The sequence below is a fragment of the Phytophthora sojae genome, assembly GCF_000149755.1.
Source record: "Phytophthora sojae unplaced genomic scaffold PHYSOscaffold_1, whole genome shotgun sequence".
NCBI classification, from domain to species: domain Eukaryota; phylum Oomycota; class Peronosporomycetes; order Peronosporales; family Peronosporaceae; genus Phytophthora; species Phytophthora sojae.
The window spans coordinates 6,639,429-6,654,723 of record NW_009258115.1 but is presented as its reverse complement, the minus strand read 5'-3'; the positions used below and the strand labels follow the sequence as shown (position 1 = coordinate 6,654,723).

The window sequence follows — 15,295 nt, the reverse complement described above, 5'->3', positions numbered from 1 at the left end:
CCAAGGAGACCATGACCAAGGTCTGCAACGTCGTGGGCAACATGGATATCGAGCCCTTCATCCCCGCCCTGGTGAGCTGCCTGGCCAACCCCACGGAGGTGCCCGAGTGCACGCACAAGCTGGCCTCGACCACGTTCGTCAAGACCGTGGAGGCCCCCGCTCTTGCCATCATGGAGCCGCTGCTGAAGCGTGCTCTGGCTGAGGGCAAGACCGCCGTGAAGCGTCAGGCCGCCGTCATCATTGACAACATGTGCAAGCTGATGGACGACCCCGCCGAGGCCCAGCTCTTCATCCCCAAGCTGCTGCCCGGCCTGAAGAAGGTCATTGAGACCCAGGCCGACCCGGAGTGCCGTGAGGTGGCCACCCGCGCCCACGAGACCCTGTTCGTGGCCGGTGGTTCCATGGAGGTGTCCGAGGACGAGCTCAAGGTCGACTACGAGAACATCCACAAGGTCGTTGTCGAGTCGATCGCCGCCAACCCGGCTGCCGTCAAGGCCAACATCGACAGCTTCTCGGTCGACTACGTGACGGGCATCTGCTACTTCCTGGTTGTGTCGCGCAACTTCGTCGAGGCCACCTTCGAGAAGCAGATCTCGACCTACTTCAAGACCTTCATGAAGGCCGACAACCTGAAGCCCCTGTCTAAGGAGATCCGCGACCGCTGCTTCAAGGAGAACAAGTCGATCTTCATTGAGGACGTGGACTGCGATGAGGGCATCCCCGACCTGTGCAACTGCGAGTTCTCGCTTGCTTACGGTGGTATGATTCTGCTGAACAACGCCCGCCTTCGCCTCAAGCGCGGCCACCGTTACGGTCTGTGCGGCCCCAACGGTTGTGGTAAGTCGACGCTCATGCGCGCCATTGCCAACGGCCAGCTCGAGGGCTTCCCCAGCAGGGACGAGCTCAAGACTGTGTTCGTCGAGCACAACCTGCAGGCTTCGGAGGCCGAGCTGTCCGTGGTCGACTTCATCCTGATCGATGACGACCTGAAGAACACCCCCCGCAAGGAGGTTGAGGACGCTCTTGCCGATGTCGGCTTTACCGCCGAGATGCAGGCCCAGGCCGTCGGCTCCCTGTCCGGTGGTTGGAAGATGAAACTCGAGCTGTCGCGTGCCATGCTGCTGAAGGCCGACATTCTGCTGCTTGATGAGCCCACGAACCACTTGGATGTCAAGAACGTCGCTTGGCTCGAGAACTACCTGACGAGCGTGCCCAACGTCACCTCCATCATGGTGTCCCACGACTCCGGCTTCCTCGACAACGTGTGTACTAACATCATCCACTACGAGACCCGTAAGCTGAAGATCTACAAGGGCAACCTGTCCAAGTTCGTGGAGCAGAAGCCCGAGGCCAAGGCCTACTACGAGCTCGAGTCGGAGAACGTCAAGTTCATCTTCCCGGAGCCTGGTTTCCTTGCCGACATCAAGAACAAGGGTAAGCCCATCATTCGTCTGACCAACTGCTCGTACAAGTACCCTGGTGCCTCGAAGCCGTCGATCAACAACATCTCGGTGACGTGCGCTCTGTCGAGCCGTATCGCCGTGCTGGGACCCAACGGTGCCGGTAAGTCGACGCTGATCAAGATGCTGACGGGTGAGGTGGAGCCGACCAGCGGCCAGGTGTGGAAGCACCCTGCCATGCGTTTCGCCTACGTGGCCCAGCACGCATTCCACCACATTGAGTCGCACCTCGACGAGACGGCCAACCAGTACATCCAGTGGCGTTTCCAGTCCGGTGAGGACAAGGAGCTTCTGGCCAAGGAGACCCGTAAGCTGACCCCGGAGGAGAAGCTGCACTACAAGAAGCCGGTGAACTGGGAGGGCGAGAAGCGCGTCCTGGAGGAGATTGTCTCCCGCCGCAAATTCAAGAAGAGCTTCGAGTACGAGCTTAAGTGGGAGAAGTGCCCCGTCGACGAGAACGCCTGGGTGCCGCGTGAGAAGTGTGAGAAGTGGGGCTGGGACAAGCTCCTCCAGATCGCCGATGACCGCGAAGCTGCCCGCGCCAACCTGCAGGCTCGCCCGCCTACGGCCATTGCCGTGCAGAAGCACCTGGACAACTTCGGCCTGAACGCCGAGTTCGGTACCCACTCGCGCATGCGTGGTCTGTCCGGCGGTCAGAAGGTGAAGGTCGTGCTGGCTGCTGCTATGTGGCTGAACCCGCACATCCTGGTGCTTGACGAGCCGACGAACTACCTTGATCGCGACTCGCTTGGCGCCCTTGCTTCGGCCATCAAGGAGTTCAACGGTGGTGTGCTCATGATTACCCACCACCACGAGTTCTCGTCGGCCCTGACCCAGGAGACGTGGAACGTTGAGGCCGGTTTCCTCTCGATTGAGGGCCAGCAGGCGGAGGACAAGACCAAGATCGAGCAGAAGGACGAGGAGGAGACCGTCGACGCCTTCGGCAACGTCACCAAGACCAAGATCAAGCGCAAGCTCACCCGCAAGGAGAAGAAGGCCAAGGAAAAAGCCCGCAAGGAGGCCGAGGCCCGCGGTGAGTACTACAGCGACTCCGACGAGGAATAAGTGGCTTCGACTTCGCGCCCACGATCCATCTCTTTCGATTGATACCTTAATTTGCAACATTAGATAGATGTGGTATGTAGAGTGACTTGGGAGGCGAGTAGACCGCGGATTCCAAACTGCATAGAAAGAAGCCATTTTGCAGACCAACCTTTTAGTTTACCTTTTCATCATTTCATTCCTGCCTGCCAGTGCAGGTCAAAGTGTTAGTCTGGCACTGCGCTAACCTGGAGGAGGCTTGGAGTGCGTCGTCAGATACCCATCTGGGTCGATCTGCCCAAGTCTCCACGATACAACTTTGATTCATGCTCTTTCGTAAGACGATACTTAGCCCCAGAATGCCTATCATAAGACAAAGCGTCTTACGTTTTCCGATCAACGCGTTTTGACTACATCTTGGTTTTTGTATACCAGTGGCTACATTGCATATTGTCTGTCAAAACACAAGACAGTTTGTCGGACACTAGTTTGCGCCATACAATTGGCCAAAAGTGTTCAGGTCACAGCGGCATCGTTGCCGCGGACGCGGTGGCAACGTTGAGCGCCGAAACGATGCAGTTGCATGGTGCGGTAGGGTAAGTAGCCTCTTGTTCACACACGAAGCGATGTGCCTGTAGTTGGCCGCTGGCACTGCCTGCAGCCATGCTTTTTGTCGATGCTACAGCGTAGACTGGTTTGCGAATGCGCGCTCTATCCGAATCTCCATCTTCTATGTAGTGTTAGTACTTTAATGTAGAAAGGAGAGTTGGCGTGGTGGGGTGAACGACAACAGTCGTTCACCCCAGTAAAGCGAAGAAACATTGCTCCACTACGGGAACAAACGGTCGCATGGTAACTGTGCTATGATGTCCTTACATTCCATTCCTGGCAAGTATATTTAAATCTTCTAGCAGGAGGTTAGTGCATGGCGTCAGGATCAAAGGCCCGGACATTTCAAGGGGCATTTTTCAAGTGCGCTGCCTCTAGTAAAGGGGGCAAAATGCGCACACAGATAAATCAGTCCAATTTACGAGCCGAGATGCAGCAACACTCGAGACTACATAATACAATATTAACCAATGAAATTGCTACATTTGATTTGTCGTCAAACTGTCTTACGAATGCTCGACACAAGTGAATGTCTTCTCACAGCTAACCACTGTCTTGTTTGCCATGATTCCTTTCGAGTTTTCTTAGATATTCTGCCAGACAAGGAAGCATACATTCATCTATTATTCTACACGTTTTTACGAAAGAAGACATCAATGCTGTTCTCAGGTTTCCTGCGCGGGGTAGCAGACATATCGTGCGCTCCTCTCTTCTTGCCCAACACGCTCCGCGACGGAGGCGAGCGATCTCTAGTGACACAGACGTCCAAGTGCGCGTTCACCTCCATACAGCTCCGTGCGTTCAGTAGTTTTCCGCATATTGGGCATGGCTTCACGTACTCGTCCACCTTCTCCGACTCCTGAACGGCCGTGAAGGCTTGCGTGATGCCGCTTTGCTTCGGCTTCTTGCTCACGACGCACGCGTCCATGTGAGCGTTCACTTCCATGTTGTTCTTGACATTCAGCAGCTTGCTACAGATCGGACACGGCTTGTTTTCTACTTCAAGCGCAGTCGTTTGGTTTGAGCTGGGGGTGAACGCGTGCGGGACACTGCTCTTCTTTGGCCTCTTGCGCGACAATTTATCCACGATGATGCACCCGTCTTGGTGCGCACCATTCCGAGATTCAGCATTGACTGCAAGAGCTTGCTTGCATACAGGACACGGGAAGTAGTCGTCCTTATTTGCGGTGGCTTTCATTAGATCCGCGTAGTATTCCCCCATGGCAGCTTCGGTCTCGAGGTCCCGCTCACTTCTGCTACCGCCTTGTGTAGTCGACGTTAGTATGGTATTCGAGGGATCGGTGACATGCTCGGCGAACTTGTTGATGACCAATTGCCGCTTCTTGGCGCCTTCGGACTGCGATGAGATTGACACACTTCCAGACGAGTTTGGACGATGAACCAGCGTTGCTGCGCGAACGCCCAGAAGACGAAGTGTAAGCGGCAACTCGCGGCGTAGCAGCTCAACAGCGCTGGAGTACAGGTCCTCAGCAGTGAAAATCGCAGACGCTAGCGTCACCGATCGAGAGCAGCGAGCAAAATCGGTGTCCTTGTAGACGAAAGTCACGTTCTTGGCTGCTTTGTTCGCTTTCTCGAGATCCTTCGCGAGCATTTTGCAGACCTCCAGGCATTTGGCTTCGAGCTCCTTGGGATCGCTCAGGCTTCGGAACGTGCGCTCACGGCTGAAACTCTTGCGCTCTTGCTTTTCTCGACGCTCCCGCACACCAAGTGATGTCTGCAGCAGCCAGACTGCAGTCTTCTCGGTAAACAAATGGAAGATCTTGCCCCGTTGATTAAATAGCTCGCCGCCGGTATGTACGCCCAGGGCCTCGTTAAGAATCTTCTCCGTGACTTTGCCGATGCCACCAATCTTTCGAACCGGTAGGTCACAAAGGAAAGTCAATACCCGCTCGCGCGTGAACGGCAGCACGTACTGTCCGTTGGGTTTATTCATATCCGAGCAAATCTGCACCATCAAGAACAAGGTTAGCCACAGCAAAAAAATATTAAAAATGTAGCGAATTTGCGATACCTTAGCCAGCATGGCATTCACTGCGATTCCAGCGCTTGCAGTCAACTGGGTGCAGTCAAAGATTTTCTGCCGCAACTCACGGACAACCGCAGCAGCAATGGCAGCACGTCCAGCGGGGGTTGACGGCCATTGCTCTTCCTCCTCCTGCACCTCCTCCTTGCTCTCAAAGTCGTCTAAAGCGACCGAGGCGTATTTTTGCCAATTTTTCGCTACGTAGTCTGTCAGATCCAGGCACGCTTCATCCAAACTGAAAGCCTCGAAGTTCGGGTCGTACTGTGCGAACACAGCGCGGACCTGTGCAGCGACACCTGCGTATTTCTCCATGTTCACCGGTACGAAATGTAGCTCCGGACAAAGTTCTTTGCCAATGAAGCCTGGCATAGCAGCACGTACGCCGAATTGTCTGGCAGCGTAGTTGGTCGTGCTGATCATGTTCATCCCGCCGACTGCGAGCGGCACGTCGCACAGCTTGGGGTCGTCTCGCATCTCCACGGCCGCATAGAACATATCCATGTCCACAACCACAATCGTCTTCGAGAGGTCCCGGGTCGCCTCCATCCGCGCGACTCGTTCGTCGGCCTCCTGTTGCAGTCGCAGCTGCTGGCCTCCTGTCAAGCCCGCGAGCTTCTTGCGCATGGCAGCCACTCGCTGCTCTACCTTCTCGTTGTCACGCAGCGACTTCTGGTAGAAGGACGAGTCCTTGGACATCTTGTGCACCACCTCCTGTACGTGCTGCTTGTCCACGCCCTTCATGCCAGCCTTGTCCGCCGTGAACACGAACATAGCAGAGGTGGCGGCGGCCTCTGCATCCGAAGACTGGGCCTCCGTCGCTGTTGCTACTTCTGCTGCTGCTGCTGTCTCTGTTGTTGCTGCTGCTGGGGTGGCACGGACATTCTTCTCGTTGGGCTTGACGGACGCCATGCCGATTGCCAATTGGCAAGTGTGTGGCTTTTCAAAAATGCACCAGCGGGATGGGATAATTGAACTTGGTGTACGAATTGTGTGGTACACAATAGGCCGTTTGCCGCCGTATCATAGCAACTCGATCTCGAGACGGCGCCAAATCCAATTCGTATGAATTTCCAGCAGGTGGAGCCGTCCACCATGGGGAAGTTTACACTTGACGTCGTCTAAATCTTCCATCAATGTTTAACGTTAGTTACCGATCGCTCAAACGCCCGCAAGGTCCAATGCTTCGAGCGACCGAGAGAGCGGCAACTCCTGCAACACCTCCTCGATGATCGTCTCCACCTCCTCGCCGCCCTCAACAGCCTCTCCGATGCGGTTGCGAGTCGCCTCTTCGAATTGACGCAGGATGGCCTCCGTCTTCTCCACTTCCGTCTCCCATTTGAGGTTCGGCGCGCCGTTGTTCGGGTTGCCAGAGGCATCCAGCGTGCTGGCAGCGGCAAGCTCCAGGTCCGGTTGATGCACGATCATGGTCGGGTGTTTCGTGACTCGCACGCCGTTCCAGAGCCACTGCGGGGCGTCGGCAGTCACCACGATCTCCTCCGAAAAGGCCGCCAGGTACTCGGACTCGTCCTTCTCGATGCCGTGGTCCCGTGTGAACCTGCAAACCGCATAGACAAAGACGTTAAGAGTTAACCATCAACTGCTAGTATCATATTGCCATTACAGTTGCAATTGAATTGAGCAGCCCCCCACCTGCAGAACTCCGAGACGGTCGCCAGTTTGGTCCAGTTCTGGAGCTTGCGGAGGATCATTACGACGATGCCCGTGACGTTGGACCCATCTAGGCAGTGGATGTAGAGCGGGAGGTTCTTCTTCTGCACCAGGATCTCAATAATCTGCGCGGCCGTGGCGGGCGACACCGTCACGTTGTCGGACGTGAACTTCTCGGCGTAGAAGTGGTGGAGCGTGATCTTTTCATTGGCACAGAAGCCCGCCAGGTCGCTCGTGGGCGGCTCTGGGATCACCGACACCACGGTCTTGAGCCCCATACGCCGCAGGAAGCGGAAGTTCTTGAGCGTCGGGTAAGCGCCGCGATACAGCCCCTGCTGCACGGTGCTGAAGCGGAAGGGCGGGATCAGCGCCGGCGCCGTCGCGTTCATGGTACAGTATTGCTCTGCTGCTGCTGTGCAATAGCCACAGTGTACCGTGCTTTGGGTACATGATGCGGGATCACTTGGGTAAAGACACTGCGACTCGTTACAAAGGGCAAGAGAGAGAGAGAGCTCATTTTCCTATTTGCATCAAAGTCGAGTGTGTTGAGCCTGCCTGTTAGCAGCCATGTTCGTGATGATCAACGCGACGGACAACCCGTGGATGGTGGCGCTGCTGCTGTTCGTGCAGGTGGTGATGCCGCTGCTGCAGAGCAACGCCGCGGACAACGAGGGCGCGTCGCTGGCGCTCAACGTGGCCATCCTGTTCCTGCTTGGGCTCTCCTTCATGACCTTCTGGAAGGCGGCGCGCTTCTGCCGCGTGCTTTACCAGCTCCGAGGACGGGTGAGGCGCCAATTCCTTTTTGAATTCACCGTCCAATATGGCTGTATTTATTGCTGACTAACTTTTGTATTGTGTTGCTATCTGCTGCTTGCAGCACCCGGAGATGGGCTGGATGGCCTTCTTCCGAGAGGCCTACACGCAGGTGTCGGCGGCTGCGGCACAGCGCGAGACCAACAACCAGAACCGCGCGGCGCAGGAGGACGCGCGCTCCGAGACGTTCAACCGCACGCTGCGCACGATTCAGGTGATGCCGACCGAGGAGTTCAGGACGCCCGAGGAGCTCAAGGACGCCAGCATCGCCGAGCTCAAGCAGCGCCTCGAGCGTCGCGACGTGGACTTTGCCGGCTGCGTGGAGCGCCAAGAGCTGGTGGACCTGCTGGTCAAGTACCGTGGAGGTCCGTCCAACAACGACACGTGCTGCATCTGCTGCGAGGAGTACCAGACGGGCGACGTGCTGCGTCTGCTGCGCAAGTGCAAGCACGAGTTCCACCTCGAGTGTCTGGACAAGTGGGCGTTCACCTCGGTCAACTCGCAGCGCGCGCCGTCCTGTCCGCTGTGCAACCAAGGCCTGGAGTGAGCGAGCAGCACATCTCTCCAGCTGCAATTGCGTTGATCCATAACCCGCGTCGTGTGCATCGGATGCAGTCAGTTTTTAGTCGCCTCGTGAACAGTCCGCCTCAAGGTTTCGTGTTGCCAGGCCGAGAACAAGCAAGTTCATATTTCGCTGTAAGATTTCGCTCGTTGAATCCTTGCGTGATATTCATCGCCGGATGCCGTCCTACAAGTACAGTAGTTGCCTTCAACTCGCATGCGCTGGATAGCCCAGATTGGTTGATAAGACGTCATAGTTTTGACCAATAAGAGACCGTGTATTTAATTTTGCCGGGTCATTCGGGCTTGTGGACGTCAAGTGTGCCATGATGTCGCTGCGCTCCCTTGCGCTTGGCCGCCGGTCGGCGCTCGCCGCTGCTCGCAGTACGTATCTCTGTCTCTCCGCCTAACTGTCTTGAACACTTCGGTCTCTAATCCACTGCTGATTCTTTCGGACTCAGCCGCTGCACTGTCGACGCAATCCGCTCCTGGCCGTACGTTTAAGATAAAACTTCCTTCACCTATGCCCTCCAGTTCCTCCTCTCGTTGCTAATTGCTTTCATTCTGCGTTGTAAATCGTGCTGAATTGATGCAATTGTGCAGCTATCGTGCTGTCGTACGGCGATGGATTCTTGGGCGCCCTGGGTACCGGCAGCTACGAGAATGTGCTGACCCCCACGCCACTGCCTTCGACAACCGGTCTGCCGGTGAAGGAGATCTCCGTCGGCTGGGCCCACGCTGGCTTCGTCACCAACGACGGAGACGCCTACATCTACGGGCGCACGCACTCCTTTCGCGACGTCATCCGGTCGACCAACATGCAGCGCGTGCTGCCCAAGCTCGTGTGGTGGATGAACAACTTCACGCGTGCGCGCGGGGTGGACACGCTGGTGCCGGCGCTGCTGGAGCTGCCGGAGGGTGAGAAGGTGAAGAAGATCGTGTGCTCCACGGCGTTGACGTTCCTGCTGACTGAGAGCGGCAAGCTCTTTACGTTGGGCGCCAACGGCTACGGCCAGTGCGGTGTGGGCGAGGAGAGTGTCAGTGTCCAGCCGCCTACTCACGTGGACATCGATGGTGATGAGATTGTGGACATTGCTGCAGGCTACCAGCACGGACTTGCAGTGACGAAGAATGGCACTGTGTTCACGTGGGGCAAGGGCGAGCGCGGACAGCTTGGCTTTGGCACTGGCAATGCCGATGCGCCGCAGGAGCTCATTGCGCTGAAGGGCAAGAAGATCGCCCATGTTGGAGCTGGGTTCAACCACTCTTGCGCTGTTTCAGGTATACTTATGCTCGGGATTGTCGGGCTGCGTTTTGTTGCGGGTACACGCTAACTAACATGTTTGCTTGTTGATGCCTTGTAGAGGACGGCGAGCTGTACCTGTGGGGCAAGTTGCTGAACCCGAAGGGAAAAATGGAAAGTAACGGCGATCAGATCACCCCGCGACTTGTACGCACTAGCGATGCCGTGAAGCTCTTCAAGTGCAGCCAGTTCCACACGACCTTCATTACTGGTGAGTTACGGTCTCGCTGTGATGGAGTTCTAAAGCATTCAGTAGCATCTGACACATCTGCATTTTGTGGTATTATAAAGCTGACGACGAGATCTGGCTGGCGGGTCGCACGCCTTCGGGCCGTCAAGAGAAGAACGATTTTGCTCATGTCGGATCTCAGATGCACACAGCCCCGCTGCAGATCACAAACGACCAAGTGGTACGCGCAAAGGACATCGTGAAGATCGGCAAGGGTGTGGACAAGTCCTCTTTCGTCACTGGTGCGTCTGTTGTTGTGTACTGGAGTGATTCGCTGGTGATTGAGTCATTACTGATATTTGCGCTGTTGTTTATCTCTGCAGCTGACGGCCGAGCGTACGAATGGAATTTTGAGTCTGGAATCCACGCGGTGAAGGAGCTCGACGACCTGAAGGTGGCGTCCTTAGAGAGCGGCTTCCACTACCGTCTCCTGCTAGCTCAGCCTAAAAATTAGACGAGTGTTTTCTGCTTGATAATACGAATGCGGTTGCATTTTTGCTTCCTCCGATACAATGGAGTACTGTTACAAGGTCTGCTTACGCTTAGATATTGAACTCTTCCTTAGATACGAGCACCGGCTGGATGCGCCGGCGCATGCGGCCCGTCAATGGGCTAAACTCCTCGCCAAGGTCTTCGTCGCCACTATCACTGATCAACGCGTCCAGCGCGGCAGCTTCCTCCTTTGCCTCGGCGGTGATGCTTCGATCAAACGCAACTTTCTGACCAAACTCCTGCAGGCCACAGGCAGGAGAGCGCTGCGTTGTTTCACTTTCGTCCCCACTGCTCAGCACTTGAGCAGCTACCTCCTGCTCGAATAGTCCGGACGGCGCCATCAATGGCATAATGTCCTGCACTTGGACATTTTCGTCATCTGCGGCGGCATTGGGTCCCGCCGGGACTCTCCACAGATACGAGACCTCGACCACGTTCTCGCCCTTAGTCTGCTTGCCGCACTGCTTCCAGATATCGAAGCAGGTGACATTCGACTCCTCCTTTGACCACTTGTCAGTCCCGTTCTTCTGAAAGAAACACAGGACGGCCCCCTTCGGCAGCAGCGAGCGAACTTTAGCCCACTTGTTGCTCATGTGATCCGTGATCTCCGACATTTTCTTGGTCGACGACAACTTCAGCTCTACCTTTGGTCTACAGCCGCATTGCACCATGTTCGACTTGGTTTCCTTGTCCCGCGGAACCATTCGCATCTTGATATAAAGTTTCTTTCGAGATTGCTGAGGCGTGTGGAATGCAACGCCATTTCGCGTACGCGATCGGGAACGCTTGTCGGTGGGAGGTGGGCTAGTGAACGTAATGTCTTCCACTTCCGCTCGGCGGGTCTTCTTAGAAGCTGGAGAACGGTCAGTAGACCCACTGCGCTTACGCTTAAGCACCGCTCCCCCTGGTGACTCACCATGTGGCTGTTGCACAGTTGGCAGAGACAACACCTTGGTGGCATTATCAGTGACCGAGGGGGAACTAGAGAGAGGCATTGCAGCAACCTTGCCCTGCGGAGCAGAGTGTTTCTTCCTCACCATGGGGTGGTGGATCTGCACTGATGAGATCTCAGGAGCTGGAACACTTCCTTTGGCGAAAAAGGAACTCAGGTTCGACCGCGACACCCAAGCTGAGATAGACGTAATACCAGGAGCCGCCGACTTGTCCTTATTGCCGGCTGCCGCGCTGTCTGCCTTGGCCTTGAGCATTTGACGGCGACTTCGAATAATTGACTGCAGCAGAGCGTTGGCCAAGCGAGGCTTCACTGTTGCGGGATCCGATTCGAGCGCTTGGAAACTAAACAAAGAGACAAGTTAGAACCGAGTAAATCTCACCACAGACTCGAAAATTTGACTTACTCGTCGTGGTGCTTCTCGTCAGCCACCAATTTGCGCCAACACCACACAGCAATGCGTACTTGATCCGGGTTGTTCAGGTCAATATCGTTTTCCACGACCTCGAGCATCTCGGCAATGTTCTGCATCACCGCAGTGTAAAACTGCCGCACCTCCATCACACTCTTCGTTCTCACCTTGGTGCTGATAGCGTCGAAGCGCTCCAGCAGCATCGAGCTGAATGCAGGAGCCTGCTTCCCCTCCGGTGTAGGCGGCCACTTGACCTTAAACATGGTGAAAAAGGTGTTCTGCTCCGACTCCTGCCACGACGGGCCCCTGGTCCTCGGTCGCTTCATGATAGCCACCTGTGCTGTCTCCACGTGTCCAACCGTCCTGCTGACCTGTCGGGGTGTCGTCACTGCGGGTGCTCTCCGCAAAGGAGAACTGGATGTTCTGCGAGTCCTAGGACTCTTCGAAAGCCTCCTCTGCATTCTTAGGGGGCTCATGGCCACTGTAGCGTCCGCAAAAGGCTCCAGAATGGGCGAGAGCTCCGTGTCGAATGAAAAATCCAATGCTGCGTCCAGTAGCTGCGCGTCGTGGTTCCCTAACTCCGCGTTAAGCACCGAATCTGCTGCTGTGTCCTGATCCCGTGTCTTCTCCGCTGTATTGGACGCCTCGACGGCGCTGTCCTGGGCCTTAGGAGTCGAAATGTCCGCGAACACGTCCATGATTGGCAGATTATTGAGCTGTTCGTCGTCCAGCCACGCTGTATGGAGTCCCGATAGGCTGTCGGCATCGAAAGAGTCTGCTGCGAGTACTGTTAGACCCTTAAACGCATGGAATTAGCTGCAAAATAGCGTTAAAACGCACCATGACTGAGTTCTGGGGCGAAATGATGGATGTCTTCCATGGCTAATAGTGCGGTCGGCATGGACTGTACGAGCGTCGGAGAAGCGCGAGAGCGAAGACGAGGTCGTGTAGAACAATGATCTGCCTGTTTACTGCGCTGTAGTGACCTGTAGCAGCGAGTGGAAGGCGCGCGCACTTCCCGCCGTTGCCGTCTTCCCGCTATTTGAGCTGTGATGATGAATGCGCGCGGACGCGTATTCTCGTACTTAAACGAGTGTGCGCGCCAAAATTTTTGAGTGGTTTGGAACGAGCCAATCATAGCCGAGATCGGATGGCGCCAAATTCAGTTCAGACTGGATGAGTGTGTGCACCACACCATATACGCACCTGATGTGCAGCTTCAACATGTGCCATTCTAAGACGCACCTGAATATAGTTGCGCTGATGGAACAGTAGCGCTGCTCGAGTCTCTTCGAGGCTCTTCGCGCACGAGGTCTCTCAGCCTTCTGCATGCCCAAGTCAAACTTGCGTTGCTCTCATTAGATTAGCCCCGTAGCAATTGCATCACGCGAGCCCACTAATCCATGCGCACAACTCTACCTCTGTTGACTTCCACAGCTAAATACTTCTGCTCTTTCTTTCAAGGTGCTACATGCCTCCGTCACTAAGAAATTGCAGAGTTATCTTGGATCTCAATATGTGAATTTTGCTTTTTCTCGTGCACTCTTCTTTACCAGAATTGTAGTGGTTTTACTGCAATTGTTTCCGGCCGGAGGAATTACTCGCCTCTTCCGGCAGCTCTATTGGTAACCAACTTGGTGCTGCTCAATGCGAAAGCTACTTTCCTCTTTCTGCAGGCTGCCCAATGCAAGAACTGCTTGCCTCCCCGACGGCAAGTGTGCGGTACACCATGTTTCTAACTCGTTTTTAGATGGCCGGGCTGTACCAATTGAAGCTCAAGGGCCATAGTGAAAGCCTCTCACTTCTCTTCCCAGCTGCAACTGGTACAGCTCCATATTTTGGGCTGAATCGCATTGGCCGAAAGGGCCACTTAAACGAGTGACCTGTGTACTTTAACAAGTGAGGTGGGCGTCCCTCTGTGCGAGTGGCCCTACCGCTGTATCCCGTAAAAGTGTATTTCTATAGTGCAATCCACAATGGCCGTGACAAACCATGAACTTAAGCCGGGGTAGTACCGTACTTTGCTGAAAAAATATTCAAAAGTAAATGGCTTCAAAGCGAGATTCAATTGAGAGGTGGAATTTCTGAATCTGCCAATTCTCTAAGCGGATAGCTTAGAGCCAGCGTCATTTCTTGTCAGACCATCAGTTTAATACATTCGGTACATTTTAATATGAACTAGAGTATCCAAAATCTCATGGTATTACCGGTATAAAGCAGCGCAGCGTCCGGATCGATAGTTTTGACGTGGTTTTGGATTTGGAATAAAACTTAAGCAAAACAAAATGTGCGGTTTAATTCACACCCTCGATTAGATGGGCGTGATGTTTGCTGCAGCAAGAACCTAAGTAAAGCAATATGAACGCATGGCGCAGCGAAATTAGCGCCAATTTGCACCGCGTACTTTATAACTGCAGTAATGTGTAAACTGCAGATGTAGTTCGTAAAAATAGAGGTATTTTACTAGGTGCGGCTCGCGAAGAAGTCTCGTTGGATGACATTATACTGGGTTGCAACAACTCACGCACCATGGAGTACTGTAGACCTTGACAGTTTTCTTCCTGATCGTGGGGTGAGCAAAAAAAAGATAGTAACAGAAATAGCGATAACAATATCAGTTTCAAAGTCAGTAACTAATAGCGGTTGCAGTAGCGGTGGCATTGACAGTAGGGCAGTTGCAGTGGTAGCTGGCAGTGATCGTGACGCAGGCGAACAATTCCAATAGCAATATACCGAATAAAAATTATTGTGCCTTTCACTTATTCTGCCGTGATAATTCTGGCATAACTCTAATCCGTTATCGACCTTAATTATGCCCCGAGTTAGCTAATTCCCATGTTAATTCCGGGTCGTCCCTCCGTGGCCGAATTAGGAGCGGCGATGGTGAGGCCGACTCAAGGCGGAATAAGCTAATCCAGCCTTCGTTATTAATAGGCGGAAACAGAGCGATTGGCGGTTTCCTATCCGCCAATCCATGCCATTCTGTTCGTATCTCCGTCGATTAGCTGATCGCGGATGTTAGGGGAAGCGCTCACAATCTTAGGCATAATTAGCACTAAATAAGCGTTGATCACTCTTTATGACTCTAATTCCGCCTGAATTAACAGCTCACCCGCCAAAATACGTGAAAGACACAATACGTCATACTGATTTTACTTACGCAGCAATACAAGTCACACACATTATTTGGAAAAGAGGAGAGTGATTTACAAGGGTCTAGAGGACGATAAGATCATCGATAATGTTTGGATCGCGTCGTTTTCACCACGGTGGACGGCGATATTCAGATGGCATCTACTTATAAATTTAGTTTGAGCAAGCCATGAATTGCCCCGTGATATTATACAGCAAGTCAAGCAGTATGGAGTAGATTTTGGCAGTCTTTCTCAGGCATGAAAAAGAAAGCAGGAGCAATATCATTACAGTGCCATTATCAATGCTGGAGATCGTAGTTGTAGCGTAAATAACAACGGTAGCGGTAGTGGCAGCAGATAATAAACAGTCGCAGTAGCGATAGCAGCAGATACGAACAAGCAATATCAATGACAACATTACTATGACATCATTAACAGTAGTGAAATAGTAGCTGTAGTACAGCTGCTCCAGCTGTGTGGCAGTAGCAGTTACAGTAGCAGCCGTAGTAGCTGTAGCATGGCAGTGGTGGCGACAGTAGCAGTTGCAATAATACCAATTGCAGCAGGACCCCTCCAA

At 54.0% G+C, this 15,295-nt stretch overlaps 6 protein-coding genes across 6 annotated transcripts; 3 read left to right on the top strand and 3 right to left on the bottom strand.

The window, feature by feature from the left end:
- Positions 1–614: 614 nt before the first annotated feature.
- PHYSODRAFT_353552 (hypothetical protein) lies at positions 615–2,670 on the top strand (the record flags this gene model as incomplete). The annotated part of the gene is made up of 1 exon (XM_009517510.1): positions 615–2,670. One exon carries the CDS (start codon positions 615–617, stop codon positions 2,523–2,525), a length of 1,911 nt encoding a protein of 636 aa, XP_009515805.1. The 3' UTR covers positions 2,526–2,670.
- A 1,068-nt stretch (positions 2,671–3,738) lies between these two features.
- PHYSODRAFT_552269 (hypothetical protein) lies at positions 3,739–5,925 on the bottom strand (the record flags this gene model as incomplete). Its single annotated transcript, XM_009517509.1, has 3 exons — positions 3,739–4,135; positions 4,430–5,076; positions 5,143–5,925. 3 exons carry the CDS (start codon positions 5,923–5,925, stop codon positions 3,739–3,741), a joined length of 1,827 nt encoding a protein of 608 aa, XP_009515804.1.
- A 387-nt stretch (positions 5,926–6,312) lies between these two features.
- Positions 6,313–7,211, bottom strand: PHYSODRAFT_322194 (hypothetical protein; the record flags this gene model as incomplete). The annotated part of the gene is made up of 2 exons (XM_009517508.1): positions 6,313–6,709; positions 6,805–7,211. The coding sequence occupies 2 exons, from the start codon at positions 7,209–7,211 to the stop codon at positions 6,313–6,315; spliced, it is 804 nt and encodes a 267-aa protein (XP_009515803.1).
- Positions 7,212–7,386: 175 nt separating this feature from the next.
- On the top strand, positions 7,387–8,182 carry PHYSODRAFT_552266 (hypothetical protein; the record flags this gene model as incomplete). The annotated part of the gene is made up of 2 exons (XM_009517507.1): positions 7,387–7,605; positions 7,700–8,182. The coding sequence occupies 2 exons, from the start codon at positions 7,390–7,392 to the stop codon at positions 8,180–8,182; spliced, it is 699 nt and encodes a 232-aa protein (XP_009515802.1).
- Positions 8,183–8,522: 340 nt separating this feature from the next.
- Positions 8,523–10,182, top strand: PHYSODRAFT_260366 (hypothetical protein; the record flags this gene model as incomplete). The annotated part of the gene is made up of 6 exons (XM_009517506.1): positions 8,523–8,580; positions 8,658–8,690; positions 8,800–9,477; positions 9,561–9,710; positions 9,791–9,970; positions 10,052–10,182. The coding sequence occupies 6 exons, from the start codon at positions 8,523–8,525 to the stop codon at positions 10,180–10,182; spliced, it is 1,230 nt and encodes a 409-aa protein (XP_009515801.1).
- Positions 10,183–10,270: 88 nt separating this feature from the next.
- PHYSODRAFT_469942 (hypothetical protein) lies at positions 10,271–12,485 on the bottom strand (the record flags this gene model as incomplete). Its single annotated transcript, XM_009517505.1, has 3 exons — positions 10,271–11,516; positions 11,579–12,215; positions 12,425–12,485. 3 exons carry the CDS (start codon positions 12,483–12,485, stop codon positions 10,271–10,273), a joined length of 1,944 nt encoding a protein of 647 aa, XP_009515800.1.
- Positions 12,486–15,295: the final 2,810 nt, after the last annotated feature.